This window comes from Corythoichthys intestinalis, chromosome 4 (assembly GCF_030265065.1).
Source record: "Corythoichthys intestinalis isolate RoL2023-P3 chromosome 4, ASM3026506v1, whole genome shotgun sequence".
NCBI lineage: Eukaryota > Metazoa > Chordata > Actinopteri > Syngnathiformes > Syngnathidae > Corythoichthys > Corythoichthys intestinalis.
Genome location: NC_080398.1, coordinates 39,401,392 through 39,422,504, shown reverse-complemented (window position 1 = coordinate 39,422,504; position 21,113 = coordinate 39,401,392). Strand labels below are relative to the sequence as shown.

Here is a 21,113-nt window from a genome sequence, read left to right as displayed (position 1 = left end):
CACGCCAGGGTTCTTTTTTACCTCTCTAAGTATTCTGCACGGAACTCTTTGTGTCATCTTTGGTGGATGGCCATTCCTTGGAAGAGAAGCAACAGTGCCAAACTCTGTCCATTTGAAGACAACTTCCCTGACTGTCGATTGATGAACATCCAGACTTTTAGAGATAGTTTTGTACCCTTTCCCAGCTTTATACAAATCAACAATCCTTGATCGCAAGTCTGGAGATAGCTCTTTTGACCGAGCCATGATCCACATCAGACAATGCTTCTCATCAAGACAATTCTTACCAGCTGTGTCTTTTATAGTGGGCAGGGCAGCTTTAAACCACTCATCAATGATTGGGCACACACCTGATTTAAAATGTTTGGTTAAAAAAATGTTTTCAATTGCTCTTTAAGTCTCCTTAGGCTGAGGGTTCACTTACTTATTTTTCCCCCTTCTCTCATTGTTTGCATGCTATCCTCATTAAAATATGAAAACCTATAAATGTTAGGGTGGTTCTTGTTAAAGCAGATGCTGTATTTTCATCTGTGTGATTTAGACAAAGATGAGATCACATTTGATTGTGATTTTATGCAGAAATGTGAGAAATTCCAAAAGTTTCATACCACTGTAATCATCGACTGGCATATTTTCAAAATGATTTCTGAATGTATGCCCACCTCAGAAACTTTCACCCCAAGGATTGTGTCGCAAAGATGCAGCGATTGTTCACTGCCAATACCTCCCTGTCAAAATGGATTGGACGTCTGTCGCCGCTACTGTTGTCACGATACTAAAATCTTCAACTCGAAATTGAGACTCCCAAAAAGCACTCGATACTCGATACCATTTTCACATAAATAATAAGGCCAAAGTTAATATTATTGTTTGTTTGTTTTGAATGAACTTTTTTATTGCCATTGACAGTGACAGATGTCAAATCATGTGGCTCTTAAAAACTAGATTAAAACTCTTTACATAAGTTTATCACAAGTATACGTCCAAATCAATTTGAAGTCAAAATGAATTGGACGTGAAGTACAGTCAATGGCAGCCAGTGTGTTAACAAGGAAAATGCAAAGTTAGACTCCATTACTTTCAAAATTAGTGCAAAATCAAATTTGACAACAAATTTCTGGTGACCTGTGGTCATGCAAATACGAATAAATGACGATCTATTCTTCAATAATCAAATATCATAAAGGGATACAACATTTCGGTATCGATACTTTGAAACTTTTCAAATTTTTTGACAACCTGAGTTGCCGTCAATGGCAGCAAATTACTTTTAAAAAAGATGAGATAACACAATGAGCTATTTTTTTAGTTTGTTTCATGAGGACACACTCGGGATAAGTGGATTACATTCAAATTTCAGATTTTTACATTTCATTAGTTATCATGCCATCATTTTCAAGTTTTTCCAACCAATCCTGCCTCACGACAGTAATAGTGAAAAAACAAATTGCTGCATTTCCTCGCTTCCTTCCTTGTAGCGCTCTTATTTTCAGAGTGCGCGCAACATTTTTGAACCAAACAAGAACACACAGCAAAGAGCACTGGAGATATTAACCGCTAAGACGAGTAAATATGACAAAGCATGTATGTAGCTCTTGGCTTTGAATTTTAATACAGTGGGAGACGAGGAAAGACCAGTCTGTTTACTGTTTCTGAAAATGTTGGCAGCGGACAGCAGGAAGACAAATAAATTAAGATATCACTTAAAGACATTTGGCTCTAATCACATCGAAAAGCCGCTTGATTTTAAAATTTTTGTTTTGTTTTGCAAAAATGTGCAGAATATTGCCAGCAATTGTCCCGCTGTGTCAGTGTTACGTCAGTAAACCAGCAAGCACTGTTAGCATCATATAAGGTGGCATACCAAGTTGTTCAGTGCAAAATAACCCCACACCATAACAAAGGACCTAATACTCCCTGCAGCACAAATAAAAGCCGTCCTTTTGTCCAATGACACTGTCGTTTTTGTCCGATTAATTTTTTTTTTTTTTTTCGGTAAAATTATTTGGCATATTGTCCTCACGAGCTAATGTTGCTAATCAATTTGAATTGATTATTCTTCATTGATTTTATTAAATTTTATTTTTCAGTTTCAAATGGTCTAAAAATGTAACGATTGCACTTTTAGTTTGGATGTGACTTTTTTTTTAGGCAAATTGATGCGCTTTAAGTCTTTTCTGTTACGAACAAAACAATGTTAATAAAGTTATACTTTATTGCAGTGTTTTTCAACCAGACGTCTGCAGTACATCATTAGATTAGACTAGTCAAGTGTCGATATACGCAAAAGTGTCATTTCCATTTTATCCAGCCATTTTGACGGCTGTCAATCCTCCCCCTTTGTTTTATTCCAAAACATTGTCGAGGACAGCAGGGTGGCTGACGGATAGAAATCCAAGCTGTTCTTGAACGAGACACGAGCAGCTATCCAACATCGCCATGGTGCTAAGCAAGCTTAAACATTATCTCTAAACGAAACACCCGTCGCGTCACACAATGGATTATTTTGTTCGCCTTTTTTGAAAACGCAGAGAAACAGACAACTTTTTTGAGAAAAACTACAGCGGTAATTGACAAAGCCCTGAATGCCAGTTACCTTGTTGCTTAATCCAAAAAGTCCCACTCAATGGCAGAGACATGATACTACCTGCCTGCATAACCATTGTCAGGGAGATTCTCGGCCATGAAGTGGGTAAAAACATTGCCAAAGTCCCCCTATGTGATAATTCTGAGCTTTTTAAGCCTAACTGCTAATTTATTTAAAAAATAGAAAATAAAAACACAGAGTGAGAGCTGTTGAAGAAGATTCCTGCCATGATATCGGCTTTGTGTTCATCTAAACAGGCTCGTTTTGCACTGAGTACCGTAATTTTCGCACTATAAGGTGCACCTGACGATAAGCCGCCACCCACCAATTTTGACACGAAACGGGCATTTGTTTATAGATAAGACACACTGGACTATAAGCCACAGCTGTCCTCACTGTGTTATGGGATGTTTGCACCAAAAGGTATTAACCGATAACACTTTATTTCATAGTTGCAAAATCAGACTGTCATAACACCAAGTATACCGCCATGACGCTTTGAACCAAGTGACTTCAAAGCTCCATTGCTTCAAGAGTTTCATTCTGCCATCACCGCTCCCTTGGAGGAGACAATCAACCTTTTCTGCCGCCTGCTGTCAACACTGTTGTTGTCCAACATGCCTCCTAAATGGTAAATGGTGTTATACTTATATAGCGCTTTTCCACCTTTCAAGGCGCTCAAAGCGCTTTACACTATCTCGCCATCCACCTACTGGTGACGCAGCACCAGGAGCAACATGGGGTTCAGTATCTTGCTCAAGGACACTCCTAGCATGCATTGCAGCGCTACGGATTTAAATAACAATCAAAATAACAATCAAAATTCATGTTCTGTGCTAATTCTTTATTCAGTTACTGTTCCAGTTCTTTCATTCATTGCTAGTTATGGTATGTGGTAACACTTTATTTGACAGTGGCATCTTAAGACTGTCATTAGACAGTCATAATTATGACATAACATCATCATTAGCTTTATGAATGCTTATAACAGATGTCGTTTAGTGTTTTGCGGCAAATTATCTCACTTTTGAAGGAATTTTAAAAGTTCCGAGCTGGACATAAAGTTAGGAACATACTTTGCCGGATGACACCTAATGACATCTGTCATAAGCATTCAGTAATGCCCATAATAGTTTCATGTCATAATTATGACGGTCTTATGACCGTCTTATGATGCCGCTGTCAAATAAATTGTTAACAAATACCGTGACAAGCAATTAATGAAACAACTGGAACAGTAATTGAAGAAATAATTGGCACAGAACATTAATTTTGATTGTTATTCACAACTGTAGCGCTGCAATGCATGCTAGGAAGGATGTGTTGCCTACTAACCCAAATAAATTAACAAATAAGACGCACTGGACTATAAGCCACAGGATTAAAAATGAAGGAAAAAAGTAGCGGCTTGTAGTCCGAAAATTACGGTACGTATAAATACTGAGAAATTATTTTTTATTTTATACTGTACAGAAAGTAATTTTGGAACATTTTTGGTTTGTAGTGTGCCGCGAGATTTTTTCCTATGTAAAAACATGGTGTGACTCAGAAAAGGTTGGAAAACACTCCTTTGTTTTAAGTTGATCTATATTACTTTTTTTTTTTTTCAATATACAAAAGGACACAATGTTATGCAGAGGTGTACTTATTATAATTTTATAGACAAATGATACTATTTAGAGTGGTGGCAGAGAGTTGGGTGGGGGGTACGCGAAATGTTTACGTCTACCGGGGGCGTAACAGAAAATAATTGAGAAGCACTGTATTAACTCGTAAGCGCGAAGTACCGTAATTTTTGGACTATAAGGCGCACCTGACTATAAGCCACCACCCACCAAATTTGCGGCATTTATTCATAGATAAGCCGCAGCTGTCCTCACTGTATTATGGGATATGTACACACAAAAATATGAACTGATAACACTTTGTCTGATAGTTGCATCATAAGACTCTAAAATGAACCACTATTGAGCTTTGCACCAATTGGCTGCAAAGCTTCATTGCTTCAAGAAGCTTCATTTGGCAATCACTGCTCCCTTGGGGAAAGAAAGTCAACCTCTGGGGCCACCTGCTGTCAACACTGTTGTCATCCAACATGCCTCCTAGCATCCATTGCAGTACTACAGATATACAGTGCGGGCAAATAAGTATTTAGTCAACCACCAATTGTGCAAGTTCTCTTACTTGAAAAGATTAAAGAGGCCTGTAATTTTCAACATGGTAAACCTCAACCACGAGAGACAGAATGTGGGAAAAAAAACAGAAAATCACATTGTTTGATTTTTAAAGAATTTATTTGCATATCTTGGTGTAAAATAAGTATTTGGTCAATACCAAAAGTTCATCTCAATGCTTTGTTATGTACCCTTTGTTGGCAATAACGGAGGCCAAACGTTTTCTGTAACTCTTCACTCTTGGCTTGGTGTAAAAAAATCAACTGTTGGAGCATTTATTAGAAAATGGAAGACATACAAGACCACTGACAATCTCCCTCGATCTGGGGCGCCATGCAAGATCTCATCTCGTGGCGTCAAAATGATAACAAGAACGGTGAGAAAAAATCCCAGAACTACACGGGGGGACCTAGTGAATGACCTACAGAGAGCTGGGACCACGGTAACAAAGGCTACTATCAGTAACACAATGCGCCGCCAGGGACTCAAATCCTTCAGTGCCAGACATGTCCCCCTGCTGAAGCCAGTACACGTCCAGGCCCGTCTGCGGTTCGCTAGAGAGCATCTGGATGATCCAGAAGAGGACTGGGAGGATGTGTTATGGTAAGATGAAACCAAAATAGAACTTTTTGGTAGAAACAAAGGTTCTCGTGTTTGGAGGAAAAAGAATATTGAATTGCACCATACCCACTGTGAAACATGGGGGTGGAAACATCATGCTTTGGGGCTGTTTTTCTGCAAAGGGACCAGGACGACTGATCTGCGTAAAGGAAAGAATGAATGGGGCCATGTTTCGAGAGATTTTGAGTAAAAATCTCCTTCCATCAGCAAGGGCATTGAAGATGAGACGTGGCTGGGTCTTTCAGCATGACAATGATCCCAAACACACAGCCAGGGCAACAAAGGAGTGGCTTCGTAAGAAGCATTTCAAGGTCCTGGAGTGGCCTAGCCAGTCTCCAGATCTCAACCCCATAGAAAATCTGTGGAGGGAGTTGAAAGTCCGTGTTGCCCAACGACAGCCCCAAAACATCACTGCTCTAGAGGAAATCTGTATAGAGAAATGGGCCAAAATACTAGCAACAGTGTGTGAAAAACTTGTGAAGAGTTACAGAAAACGTTTGGCCTCCGTTATTGCCAACAAAGGGAACATAACAAAGTATTGAGATGAACTTTTGGTATTGACCAAATACTTATTTTCCACCATGATTTGCAAATAAATTCTTTAAAAATCAAACAATGTGATTTTCATTTTTTTTTTTTTTCCCACATTCCGTCTCATGGTTGAGGTTTAAACATGTTGACAATTACAGGCCTCTCTAATATTTTCAAGTGGGAGAACTTGCACAATTAGTGGTTGACTAAATACTTATTTGCCCCACTGTATACTGAGAGCAAATAAATAGTTAAGAGTAAAAAGTGTTTTTTTTTCTTCCCCAAGTCGTGCAAAGAGTTCAGATACATATCTCAATGATTATATTCACATTGCCACGTTATTCCCCTCTTACATCGATTAGAGCTGTACTTTGATTGTATCGGTATGGTTTTTTTGACTCGCCCGCAAATGTTAATGTGCCCTAATAAGACAAACAGCTTGTCTTTTATCTCGTTCGCTCCTTCAGCTGACTTTCTAATTCAAAGTGACAATTTCAGTGTGCAGAAGTGAAACGGCTGCCCGAAAGTGGCACCAAACTGCAAGCCGGGTAGGCAATTCTCAAGAGGAGGGACAGCAGTTGTTGTTTTTTTTTTTTTTATTAAGGCGCTCAACACTCTCTCGCTTCAACCGCAAGCGGTGCAGCGCAAAACCACCACGAATGCAACGGCCTCTTAGATACCAAGCAGATACTGGCCCTGAAAATCTGCAACTCTGTCAAATTGTAAACTTAGGAGTGTTTCAAGTAGGACTGCTACGCTATAAAAAACTATTTTTGTGGGTAGTAATCATTGCTCTATATAAATTACACTAAAAGTTGAGGTAAGCAAGTGAACTACAGGTATTTACCCAATTTTAATTAGTATAAACTTCAACTTGAACAAACAAGATAATATCTACCCAAAAATATTAAGGTCATTAGGCCAAAGCGTTAGGCTGTTTTATTTGGCGAGACAGTCCAACTTGGATGGCATCATACAGAAAGAGGGAAGTTTGAACTTAGGGTTTCTTTTAAAATTGACAATGCGAAAACATTAACATGCCTGGTACACTGCATGTTAATTATTAAAAATTACAAATATTTTTATATTGTATTCCTTGCTTTCAACAGTCATTTCTGATAGCTAGCTAGCTAAAAGCTAGTTGTTTTTCAGAGCATAGCAACTTGAGTTGCTGGTCATAATGTGGCTTAATTTGAACCATTTACCTTATTTTCTAATTAATTTTTCAGTTACGGCATACGGCAGTGTTTTTCAACCGGTGTGCCGTGAGAGGTCGTCAGGTGTGCCGCGAGAAATTATCCAATAGCAATTTTTATTTTTTTTTTTTTAACATCGTCGGGCGGAGTTGCAGTAGAAAGGAAGGAGTAGGTAGGAAATTGCGGTTGTGTGCAGATGAGCGAGGTATTGCTCATGTCGCGTTCAAGAACTGCTCGGATTTCTAGCCATCAGCCACCTTGCTGTCCGCGACAAAGTGGACCCCAGCACTCCTCGTCAAGTGTCGATTTACACAAAACTAGAGATGTCCCGATCGATCGGTAATCGATCAGGTCCGATCACGTCATTTTCAAAGTATCGGAATTGGCAAAAAAATATCGGCCATACCTTTTTTTAATATATATATATTTAGGGCTGTCAAAATTATCGCGCGGTAATTAATTTTTTAAATTAATCACGTTAAAATATTTGACGCAATTAACGCACATGTCCCGCACTGTCCCATGTCAGACAGTATTCTTCCTTTTGGTAAGTTTTACAGCAAGGTTTTTTGTGCTGTCTAACAGCGAACTCTTGTGGTTGCTTTGCGACATGGTTTATTGCTTTCTTGCCAGTTCAATATGGCTGCATGACGTCTCGGGCTGACGCCTACGTTGTAATGTTGTGCTTATATGATCCTTGGACAAGATTTGTCCGTAAGTATGGTTGTTGTAAAGAATGTACATATTATGTTAGTAAGCGAAATGTTCTATTTTTTGTATGAGATGCTTTTTGTTTATGTTTAGTGAACCTGTATAGCGTGCTAAGCTAACGTTGTTGCTAATGCAATGCTTGTGTACTTTTTTTTGGTAGTTTCACTACGGTCTAAAGAGAACAATGGTTTGAGGCCATTTTATTAATAGATCAGATGAAAAAGGAAGAAGTCTGATTATTAAGGCGTCGTTCACTAGCTGTCTAGCTTTGGAAAAAGTAGACGCTTCGGAGTGAGGACAGCATAGACAGATTTAAATGACAGTAGAGTGAAATGCCCACTTACAGTCCTTATATACCGTAGGTTGAATCTATATATCCATCTTGTGTCTTATCTTTCCATTCCAACAATTTATTTTACAGAATATATATATATATATATATAATTTACAGAAAAATATGGCATATTTTATAGTTGGTTTGAATTGCGATTAATTACGATTAATTAATTTTTAAGTTGTAATTAACTCGATTACACATTTTAATCGTTTGACAGCCCTAATTTTTTTTAATCGTTTACTAATTGTATTTAACGTTACAGACATATGTTACACTCATCCAGAGTCTTTAGTTTAGGCTTAAGGTAGGGTTATCAAATTTATCCCGTTAATGGCGGTAACTAATTTTTTAAAACATTTATCACGTTAAAATATTTAACGCAATCAACGCATGCGCTGCACGACCCACTCACGCATTGTTGCCTTTAATCTGTAATGGCGCCGTTTTACTTATATACAGAGTTAAAAGGCAGCGTAAAATGAGTAGAGTGAATTTTGGCAGCCTTTGGAGCCTTTTTTCCCCTTTCCCACAATTAGAAATATCATGGGAAGCAATGTTGGGGAAGCAAGGTAGCAATTGATCTTTTTCTTAACACCTTATGTTATTTCCCAATGCAGAGAAGATATATCAATTGGTAGCACTACGCACAGTCATGGTTCCACTTCCCATCATGCATTTGGGCATGGCTACAGTATCATTTACTGAAAGCTCAACAAATACACTAGATGGCAATATTTAGTCACAATATACAAAGTCACAAGTCTATCTGTGGATCCCTCTCACAGAAAGAATGTTAATAATGTAAATGCCATCTTGAGGATTTATTGTCATAATAAACAAATACAGTACTTATGTACTGTATGTTGAATGTATATATTTGTCTGGGTTTTATTCATTTTTTTCTTAATGCATTGCCAAAATGTATATGATCGGGAAAAATTATCGGGAATGATTGGAATTGAATCGGGAGCAAAAAAAAAGCAATCGGATCGGGAAATATCGGGATTGGCAGATACTCGAACTAAAACGATCGGGATCGGACCGGAAGCAAAAAAACATGATCGGAACAACCCTACATAAAACTTTTCAATTTTATCTACCGTAATTTTTGGACTATAAGCCGCTACCTTTTTCCTTCATTTTGAATCTGCAGCTTATAGTCCAGTGCGGCTTATTTGTTGATTTTTTATTTATTTTTTTGGGGGGGGGGGTTAATAGGCAACACATGCCTCCTAGCATGCATTGCAGCACTATAGATGTAAATAACAATTAAAATGAATGTTCTGTGCTAATTATTTATTCAGTTACTGTTCCAGTTGTTTTATTAATTGCTTGTTATGGTATTTGGTAACATTTTATTTGACAACGGCGTCATAAGCCTGTCATAAGACCGTCATAATTATGACATGACAATATCATGGGCATTACTGAATGCTTATGACAGATGTCATTAAGTGTCATCTGGCAAATTATGTTACAAACTCCATTTATGTCCAGCTCGGATCTTTTACATCCATTCAAAAGTGAAATAATTTGCCGAATAACCGTAAATGACATCTGTTATAAGCATTAATAAATGCTCATGACGGTGTCATGTCATAATTATAATTGTCTAATGACAGTCTTATAGCGCCACCGTCAAAGTGTTACCAAATAACATAACTAGCAATAATGAAACAACTGGAACAATAACTGAATAAATAAATACCACAGACCATCAATTTTGATTGTTATTTACATCTGTTGCGCTGCAATGCATGCTAGGAGGCAAGTTGGACAAAAACAGTGTTGACAGCAGTTTGCTAAACTAAATAACTCATAGCGTTCTGCTATATAATGAGTTCAGTGATATCGGTCATTTAGATTAACTTCTGATATGTTGCAAGGATAAAGTTGACCCTACCATTATTAAATGAATTATTTTCATTATGTTCAAACTTACACATTTACCCCTTTTCATTTGCTGAATGTGCTGGTCCATTTTTTTCTCTCCCTTAAACGCACGTTTGATTGGCTGATGACTTGACCCACCCCCGACACACACACATTAGGTCACACTAACACAGCCCCGACAGAAATACATGTTGACAACATGCCGCTTTCTCCGCCCACTTCAAAGAGTAGGGATATAAGTTTTTTTCGACCAGCATCAGCCACTGTAAGTAATTTCAAAAGACGCCAATGTTGTGTAGGTGGGAAACACACCACTAATTTTGCTACTGAAAGTCCGACCTGCGTCAGGGTTGGCGTAACGTTAAACTGTGTGAACTTGCTAACCTGCAAAACCTGAGTAGGAAGCTGCTTAGAGAAAAGTGTCCTTCTCTTTGTGTTTTCTATTGTTAACGTTAATTAAACTATATAGAAACTATATAGAACTCGAAAAAACGTGAGCAAGAAGCTACTTAGAGAGAGAGAGAGGGGTGCTGCATAACTCACATAACCTCATATGATGCTCACACAACACAACATACACACAAAATTGATCATAACTGTACGTTTAAAAAAATTGGGGTAGGTGTGGGGGCGCGAGCTACCCACACAAGCGTTGCATGATTGGTCGATTGTAATCGACGTAATGAGCACACCTGATTTAGCATATCAATTAACTAGGTTCATTTTCATGAGAAATGTAGCCCTGACTGCGTTCACCCAATCTGTTTGGTCTCGTTAGTGTCCCATTTTGCAAAAAAGTGTACATTCAGCCTATTCTGTTATTTCGTCCCTACCACTGTTGAGACCAAAACTACGCCCTTGCTATAATTAATCGAAAATAATGATGTTTTCCTCCTGAATGTGTATTATCACCGAGTTAGCGCTGTCCTTGTAGATAGACGCTACAATGTGTGCTCGTGTGTCAATGTTCAATTCGAAACGTTTACTTATTTTTGGAGTAAATTAAAACACAAAATTTCAGACGGATTTTTAGCAAACCGACTAAAACTACACGAAATTAGTGAGTTTTCGTCAACAAAAACTAGACAAAGGCAAACACATTTTGACGCTAAAATGCTAGGACAACTTTTTTTTTTTAAACATACAGTTCATGGCTTCTAAGTGGGTTTGAAATGACTAAAATATGACTAAGACGAATACAGTACGTATTATCGACCAAAAGACTAAGACGAAAATTAAAAGGGCTGCCAAAAACAATGCTGAGTCATATATAGGGAAGTCAATTACATGCAATGACATTTTTCGGCCCCCAGGGGGGGCACTGCCTCGCCTGCCTCCCCTCAAACTCCACGTATGTGTAAAATTATATAACGTTTTTCGCGCAATAGTATTTGTACAGTGGGCAAATAAGTATTTAGTCAACCACTAATTGTGCAAGTTCTCCCACTTGAAAATAGTAGAGGCCTGTAATTGTCAACATGGGTAAACCTCAACCATGAGAGACAGAATGTGAAAAAAAAAACCAGAAAATTGCACTGTTTGATTTTTAAAGAATTTATTTGCAAATCATGGTGGAAAATAAGTATTTGGTCAACACCAAAAGTTCATCGCAATACTTTGTTATGTACCTTTTGTTGGCAATAACAGAGACCAAAAGTTTTCTGTAACTCTTCACAAGCTTTTCACACAGTGTTGCTGGTATTTTGGCCAATTCCTCGATGCAGATCTCCTCTAGAGGAGTGATGTTTTGGGGCTGTCGTTGGGCAACATGGACTTTCAACCCCCTCCTCACCCCGTGGCGTCAAAATGATAACAAGAACAGTCAGCAAAAATCCCAGAACCACACGGGGGGACCTAGTGAATGACCTACAGAAAGCTGGGACCACAGTAACAAAGGGTACTATCAGTAACACAATGCGCCGCCAGGGACTCAAATCCTGCGCTGCCAAACGTGTTCCCCTGCTGAAGAAAGTACACGTCCAGTCCTGTCTGCAGTTCGCTAGAGAGCATTTGGATGATCCAGAAGAGGACTGGGAGAATGTGTCATGGTCAGATGAAACCAAAATAGAACTTTTTGGTAGAAACACACGTTCTCGTGTTTGGAGGAAAAAGAATACTGAATTGCACCATACCCACTGTGAAGCATGGGGGTGGAAACATCATGCTTTGGGGCTGTTTTTCTGCAAAGGGACCAGGACAACTGATCTGTGTAAAGGAAAGAATGAATGGGGCCATATATCAAGAGATTTTGAGTGAAAATCTCCTTCCATCAGTAAGGGCATTGAAGATGAGATGTGGCTGGGTCTTTCAGCATGACAGTGATCCCAAACACACAGCCAGGGCAACAAAGGAGTGGCTTCATAAGAAGCATTTCAAGGTCCTGGAGTGGCCTAGCCAGTCTCCAGATCTCAACCCCATAGAAAATCTGGGGAGGGAGTTGAAAGTCTGTGTTGCCCAACAACAGCCCCAAAACATCACTGCTCTAGAGGAGATCTGCATGGAGGAATGGGCCACAATACCAACAACAGTGTGTGAAGAGTTACAGAAAACGTTTGGCCTCTGTTATTACCAACAAATGGTACATGACAAAGTATTGATTTGAACTTTTGGTATTGACCAAATACTTATTTTCCACCATGATTTGCAAATAATTTCTTTAAAAATCAAACAATGTGATTTTCTGTTTTTTTTTTTTTTCTTCCACATTCTGTTTCTGATGGTTGAGGTTTACCCATGTTGACAATTACAGGCCTCTAATATTTTCAAGTGAGAGAACTTGCACAATTAGTAGTTAACTAAAAACTTCTTTGCCCCACTGTATGTGAAAATGTGCTGGTATGACATTCTGACGGTATGATAATCTTAAGCAAAAATATCACGGTATTGCAATTACAGCAGTAAAATGAGTTACTTTGAGATATCTGAACAAACGTTTTTGTACGAACAGGGTTTTTATTTTTCAAAACATATTAGCAAATTGGAACATAAGTAAAATGTTAAATTAAAATAAATAACAAAAAATAACTGAAACTAAATAAAATGAAACTAAATGTCCTTTAGGTGAGCCTAAACCCACAGCCACAGCTCAACATTATTACCATCAGAACAAAAATAATAGAACTATTTGACTCTTATCATGTTTACATTTTACACACACTCTCTTTCCCAACACAGACGGTTGCCAAGAAGAAGAAAAAACATATGTTTTATCACTGCTAGACACACTAAACACACTGGAGTTAACTCTCGATGCTGCTGGGAAACGTTCATGACAGTGTATACTAACTTTTAATTTTGTATAAATGCAAAATTCAGAAGTTTCACCTCCTCCAGCCATCGTGTAGCACAGCTGACTCACTAACACTGAGCAATAACCGGTGGGGGAGGGTTGAGCCTTGCAGCTGCAAGTGAGGGATCGCTCACTGCATTTTGGGACATAAAAAGTAACTGATACCGTAGGGACAGTAAGGTGGAAAATTTTTGTGATTTTGAAACCATGACATTTTCATACCACGTAAACCTTGAAAACGGTAATCGGCACATGTCTAAATAGTATGTAAAGTTAAATAGTATTATGACTTTTTTTCTCGTAATATTGCGACTTTTTCTCGCAGTATTACAATTTATGACTTTGTTCTCGTAATATTATGACTTTATTCTCCTAGTCGTGTTTTTTCTCGTTATACTATGTAAAGTTACGTAAATGGTACGACTTAAATTTTTTTCTTGTAGGATTACAAAGTATGACTATGATCCTGTAATATTATGACTTATTATTATACTTTCTTCTCCTAATCCTATTTTTTTCTAGTAATAGTACGTAAAGTTACATAATGGTACGACTTTTATTTTGTAATATGAATACTTTTTTTCTCGTAATATTCCAATGTTTCTTGCAATATTACGACTTTTTTTCTCGCAGTATTACAATTTATTACTTTTTTCTCGTAATATTATGACTTTATTCTCCTAGTCTTATTTTTTTCTCGTAATAGTGTGCAAAGTTACGTGATGTTATGACTTTAATCTCGTATTATTGCGACTTTTTTATCGTAGTATTACAAAGTACGACTTTGTTCTCGTAATATTATGACTTTATTCACCTAGTCCGGGCGTCGGCAACCTGCGTTTTAAAAGCCGCATTCGGCTCTTTAGCGCTGCCCTAGTGGCTCCCTGGAGCATTTTCAAAAATATTTGAAAATTGAAAAAGGTGGGGGAAGAAAATATATTTTTTGTTTTGATATGGTTCCCGTAGAAGGACAAAAATGACACAAACATTCTTACTGTTTTTCAATGCTGTAAAAATGTGTAAAATATTAAATTTCAACATTTCTGTCAATGAAGATTTGTGTCATAGCCTGTGACACACGCTTCTATCAGCAGGGTGGGATGCCAGGCAGGTGGCTTTTGTAAACAAACCGGCAGCCGTGAAGAAAAAGAGCGGCCGAAAAGAGAAAAATAACTGAGGAGAACAGAGAATTCAACGTTTCTTGGACTGAACCATTTGCATCCATTGCCAATGAGGAAGGATTGCCTGAATTAAAGATGTCCCGATCGATCGGGTCCGATCACATCATTTTCAAAGTATCCGAATCGGCAAAAAAATATCGGACATGCCTTTTTTATATATATATAAATATCGTTTTCTAATTGTATTTAACGTTACAGACAAAATGTCTTACACTCACTCATCCAGAGTCTTTAGTTTTTGCTTATTAAATTTATCGAGTTAACGGCGGTAATTTTTTTTTTTTTTTAAATTAATCACGTTAAAATATTCAACGCAATTAACACATGCGCTGCACGACCCACTAATGCATTGTCACGTTCAATTTATAATGGCGCTGATTTACCAATATATAAAGCTAAAAGGCAGCGTAAAATGAGTAGAGTGAATTTTGGCAGTCTATGGAGCCTTTTTTTAATTGGCTTAAGCCTTAATATCCCTCTCTCAACAATTAGAAATATCGTGGGAAAGCAATGTGGGGAAGAAAGGTAGTAGTTGATCTTTTTCTTAACACCCTATGTTGTTTCCCAATACAGAGAAGATATATCAATTGGTGCCAATACGCACAGTCATGGATGCACTTCCCATCATCCATTTGGGCAGAAGTTAAATGGCTACAGTATCATTTACTGAAAGCTCAACAAATACACTAGATGGCAATATTTAGTCACAATATACAAAGTCACATTTATCCTTTAAGAATTACAAGTCTTTCTATCCGTGGATCCCTCTCACAGAATGTTGATAATGTAAATGCCATCTTGAGGATTTATTGTCATAATAAACAAATACAGTACTTATGTACTGTATGTTGAATGTATATATTGGTCCGAGTTTTATTCATTTTTTTTCTTAATGCATTGCCAAAATGTATATGATCGGGAAAAATTATCAGGAATGATTGGAATTGAATCGGGAGCAAAAAAAAAAAGCAATCGGATCGGGAAAAATCGGGATCGGCAGATACTAAAACGATCGGGATCGGATCGGGAGCAAAAAAACATGATCGGAACAACCCTAGCCTGAATGTTTCCTCTGTGGTGAGAAGCAGTCAGTGAGAGAAAAAGTGTGATTGCATTCCTTCTGAAGAACTTAGAGGAGCGCAAAAATAGATTTAAGAAGCGGATTGCATTGCCAAACTCCACTACTGCTGCAAGTTTTGTTGCAACCCGGGAGATAATAAAGCGTGGAAAACCGTTCACAGGTGGTGAGTACATGAAGGAGACATTCATCAACATATCAGAACACCTATTTGCTGGCTTCAAAAACAAAACCGAGATAATACAGAAAATTAAAAACATGCCCAGATAAGAGGCATGTTTTGCACGTTCCATTTTGTTGTTTTTCGAAACCTCAAGATAAAAAGTGACATCAAAAATCGGATTTCTTTATTGCATTTCTTTACTGTCATAAAAGCAATGAAACAATTCATTAATGTTCTAATGAAGTTAAACTTGAGGTTGTATCATACAACAGAGCAGTCATGTGGTGCATTGGATGCACTGCAGGGAAAATAAACATTAAATCATGAAGGCTCATTATGTATTTTTAGCCAACTTAGTCATTTTGATAGTAGGTATGGTATACAATATGTTCTGCGTTGTGCTCAATTAAACGTGTCAAGAAAAAGATCATTTCCTGCTTTACCCAAATGCATACTGGGAAGTTGGGCAACCATGACTGTCAGTAGTGGCTGCAAATGGTATACAACATGTTCTGCGTTGTATTCAATTAAGTGTGTTAAGAAAAAATGGTTTGATTGTAAATGAACACCTGTGTCCACTTGTATTTCTCTGCCTTTTCGCTCCCATTGTGCTAAAACAGCGTCATTGTAAACGCAACACATGAACGGGTCATTCCGTGCATGTGTAAATTGCGGCAAATATTTTAACGTAATTAATTTAAAAAATTAATTACCGCCCGTTAACGCGATAAATTTGATAGTCCTAGTTTTTTTTTTTGGGGGGGGGTCCAATATGGCTCTTTTAACATTTTGGGTTGCCAACCCCTGTCCTAGTCCTATTTTTCTCTCGTAGTGGTGCGTAAAATTACGACTTTAATCTCGAGTATTAAGACTTTTTTTCCCCGTAATATTACATTCTCATAATATTACGACTTTTTTCTAGCAATATTGCAACTTTTTTCTTGTAGTATTACGATGTTTGACTTTGTTCATGTAATAATATGACTATACTCTCCTATTTTCTTCTTTCTTTGTTTGGCTTTTATAATCCGTCGCACTATTGAGTTTATATTCAAAGTATCTCTCTTCATCGAAAACACTTTAAAAACTGGTGACAATTTTGTGCACTGGAATGTATTACTGGCAATTAATTTCAAAGAAATTGAAACATAAGTAAATTGAGTTACGAGTAATCTCAGAACAACTGAATCGAGGTACGTCAGATAAGTAATCATGACGTCAGAGGTGGTGTTGCAGTGTTGTGTGTGCAGTTGTCGACAGCAGCAAAGGCTTTCACAGCAACAGAGTGGAAGAAGTGATTGGCAGGCGTTAAAGTTCACACTCATGTCCCGCCTTTCCGGTATTCCCATGTCTGATACTAACTGCCATTGTGGAAAATCGCTGGGGAGAAAGGCATATTGGGGGTACGCTTCAGCATGAAACAATGCAGTCACTGAATATTTGTTCAGAGATGAGAACAAAGTCATATAATATAATCATAATTGTGTAAAAATTCAAGTTTGAAAATTAACTCTATATATTTGATAAAGGCATTTCTGGACTTCATTGCATTGTTGCATAGTAAAAAACTTAAAACCTTATTGTGTTCAATCTCACTTTAATTATTTTTGCTTTACCATGAGAACTGCATATATTGCTTAATGTATTGTTATGATGCAAATTAGAAAACATGCATATTTTCACTATTATGTAAACAAAACAAAAAAAAAAAACAAAAAAAACCCTGAATTTTCTGTTCATTATATCTGGGGTCAGGTATTGTAGGGTTATGCGAAAAAGCTCTAATTTGAGCCAAAAAGTTGCTTTAGAATTTTCATTTTTCTACAAAGGCGATCTTACAAGAAATATGAAGATTGAAACATCACAAAATTTGGTAGTTGACTGAGAAAAAAAATATTTTAAAGATTTCATATGTTACAAAAATGAAGCTCTTTTTGAAGAAGAATGATTGTCATGAATTTTTTTGTTGAAATTGGAACTGAAATGTAATTTAAAATAATGTAGATTTACAAAATATACACTGGAAATGTTTTTTTTTAAGCCTTTTTAAAATCTTATTCTTAAAAATGGTCCTCAATAAAATGCTGGTCTGGGAAAACAATCTTAAATCAAAACAAAAGAATTAACTCAAATTTGAAGAAAAAAAAATTGTGAGAAAAAAGTCATAAGGTTATGTTAAGAAAGTCATAATTGTAAGACAAAGACATAGAAAAAAATAAACAATTTCATTGTCAAAAAGTATATATTTTTTGTAAATGATAATAATAATCATAACCAATCTTACCCCCCAAAAAATGAACTCAAATTTGAAGAAAAAACATTTTTTGTGTGCAAAAAAATCAAAAGGTTACATTAAGAAAGTCATAATTTTACAACAAATACATTTTTTTAAAAAGTACTTCACTGTCCAAAAGTATATTTATTTGTAAATAATAATAAGTAAATAATAATAAGAACAACCAATCTTAAACCAAAACAAAAGAATTAACTCAAAATTAAAAAAAAAAAAAAATAAAAAAAATAAAATTGGGGGGTGCAAGTCAAAAGGTTACGTCAAGAAAGTCATAATTGCACGACAAATACATAAAAAAAAAAAAGAACTATTTCACTGTCAAAAAGTATATTTATTCGTAAATAATAATAATAATAACCAATCTTAAACCAAAACAAAAGAATTGACTCAAATATTTAAAAAAAAAATACATTTTTTGTACAAAAACGGTTACATTAAGAGTCATAATTGTATGACAAATACATAAAAAAAATTCACTGCAAAAAAGTCTTTGTATTCGTAGTAAAAGTATAATAATAATGAAAAAAAAAATTTTTTAAATGCATGAAAGCCTTTGAGAATTCAATTATTATGTTAAGTCATGTCATAGGTTTTTTTTGCAAACAAAAAATGAGTCAGTGTTAAGAGATTAAAATCTGTAGGCAGTTTTAACAATGCATATATTTAAACCTCACTAAAATATAAACAGAGCATTTTTAACTACAGCATAAAAATATAAAACCACAGTATTTTAAAAATGATCATGTTGAAAGAAATAAATCAGTTTTGTCCAAAAATCACCCAATTTTTCCTCCTGTTTGACTTTCAAAATAATCCATTCAACACCCAAATCCGATTTTTTATGATTGCAATTTTCAATCCTGGCCAATGAGTTTTCTCCCGTCCCCTCCCTCAAGTACACAAAGTTGCACAAAGGTTGCGAGCATGTCTGAGGCCCACAAAAAAGCAGAAGTAAAAGTCACCTCGAGCTGATTTTGCAAACCGTGTGGTTTTCGTCCTCTCTACTGAAACTTTTTCTGCAGTTTTCAACCAGTCGTGATCATTTTTCCTCCAAAACTCGCCTTTTTTGCGCATCTTTTGCCACTTTTCGCTCTGTTTTCAACTCTGCGCAGGTCCAGGCCAGCGGAAATATGTGCGGAAAGTCTGAGGTTTGAGACAGGAAGCCTGCAGAGTTGAGATAACGACACCTGACGAGCGCTCCCGTTTGCAGCTATAAATTAGACTTAAAATAAACCCTAGCGACTCACGCACACACGCAGAAAACTTTTGCGGGCCATTGTGTGACAAAGAATGTGGACGCCATTATGTTTTCAACACATTTCGTTTGAAAACAGCGTTATTACACTGTGTAATCACATTTTTGGTATTTTGGAGCTTTGGGGACACGCCTTTGAGCACTAGGCGAACCATTGACGGGGATAGACGTCCAATCTAATTCAACTAGGAGGGGCTGGCGGCGAGCATTTGGACGTCTATCGCTGTCAATGGCGCTTAAACATTTAATAACATTGGCAGGCATTGAGTTAAAGTGAAAAATCTCAAATTTCTTCAGCTTATTTTCCAACAGAAAACCCTCATTTATCATTTTAAAATAAATAATTTTATTCATCACGAATTTATTGTTGTTTTACACCAAATTCGTTTAGTTATAACGTCACATTTTGAGAAAAACGTTTTGAAAAAATAGCATAAAAATAATTACCATTTGAAGTTGACATCCATGGTGCCTTCACGGACACCTGCTGCTCCGTTTGCGCGCAGCTTCCACGCTGTAAATTGTACTCGTAACTCCTCAAAATAAGTCCACGCGTGGGGCTCGTAGTGTACCGGCTCGTTTCGTTGGCGATGTCGTGAACACGTAACGCGAAAATGCGCTTTTAAAATGAATAAAAACACGTTAATAAAACTACGAGGCGGAACGGGTGTTTTTTTTGTGCGCCTTTTATTTGACGGCGAGGAAAAAGATGCGGTGGTTAACTGGTGTTATTCTAGAGTCGACATACAACCACGAACGGGAAGGAAGAGGAAATTTTGTACAAGAAGGAAAGAGTGCGGGGGGACTCTCTCACTGGCGGTGTGGGCCAAGTTGCGCGTGGAAAGTCCGCGAAAGCCGCTAACTTACCTTGATGGTGCAGTCCATAGTGGAAGCCGCTGGTTCATTGAACGCACCTTTCGTTTCGGGAAGCGGGATTCAATTAATTGCGAGCTTCAATTCACGCAGAGTGGATTGGCTCGATGTCGCAAACCATTGTAGTGCTTTTTTTTTTCTTTCTTTTTTTTTTTTTTTTTTTTTGCGCACGCCAAAAACCGGATGACAAGCTCGCTCGCTCTCTCCTCTCTCTCTTTCTCTCTAAAGTGGGAAGTGAAGTCACCCTTGCGAGACACGTGATCTGTATTGAATCTTATAGTTGTTATTGACATGTGTTGCAATCAGCTGCAGGGGGGACAAGTTCATTTTTAGCAAAATGAGAAAAACAATTGTATAATTTGTACAGTAGTGCAGTGGTACCTCTACTGAAAGCAACACTAGGTAACTTTTCAAGCTTTATAAAATATTTTTTCATAATATATGTGCATAGACTTCAAAACTCTATTGACATGACACGAGGCACAGGGCCGATCCGTAGTGGGACTATTTTCAAAATCTTCAAGTTCAACATTTTCAAAACCATAGCTCCTATACCGACCTAAAACCATAATAGGCACCTAGCTTAGTTATCTATGAGTCTCAATGAGCAGCGTTATCAAAAGATTCCAAGTCGTTCGCTTATAAAATCCCGATTAATTATTCTTTTATTAGGGCTGTCAAAATTATCGCGTTAACGGGCGGTAATTAATTTTTTAAATTAATCACGTTAAAATATTTGATGCAATTAACGCACATACCCCGCTCAGACAGATTTAAATGACAGTACAGTGAAATGCCCACATGTTAATTGTGCTTTAAGGAGTTTTGCCACCCTCTGCTGGCGCTTTGGTGCGACTGATTTTATAGGCTTCAGCACCCATGAGCATTGTGTAAGTAATTATTGACATCAACAATGGCGGACTACTAGTTT

The 21,113-nt window shown here is 37.1% G+C and overlaps 1 protein-coding gene across 5 annotated transcripts in view; it reads right to left on the bottom strand.

The window, feature by feature from the left end:
- The window catches only part of LOC130915017 (Friend leukemia integration 1 transcription factor-like), a 52,374-nt gene extending 32,048 nt beyond the window's left edge, over positions 1-20,326 (bottom strand). For 2 of the 5 annotated variants that reach the window (XM_057834680.1, XM_057834682.1), the window contains exon 1: positions 20,177-20,321. In XM_057834680.1, the coding sequence (XP_057690663.1) occupies positions 20,177-20,194 (18 nt within the window). In that variant the 5' untranslated portion in view covers positions 20,195-20,321. Of the gene's footprint in view, positions 1-19,756; positions 20,118-20,176 lie in introns of those variants that run through there. The other 3 variants (XM_057834681.1, XM_057834685.1, XM_057834684.1) reach the window with 2 other exon arrangements.
- Positions 20,327-21,113: the final 787 nt, after the last annotated feature.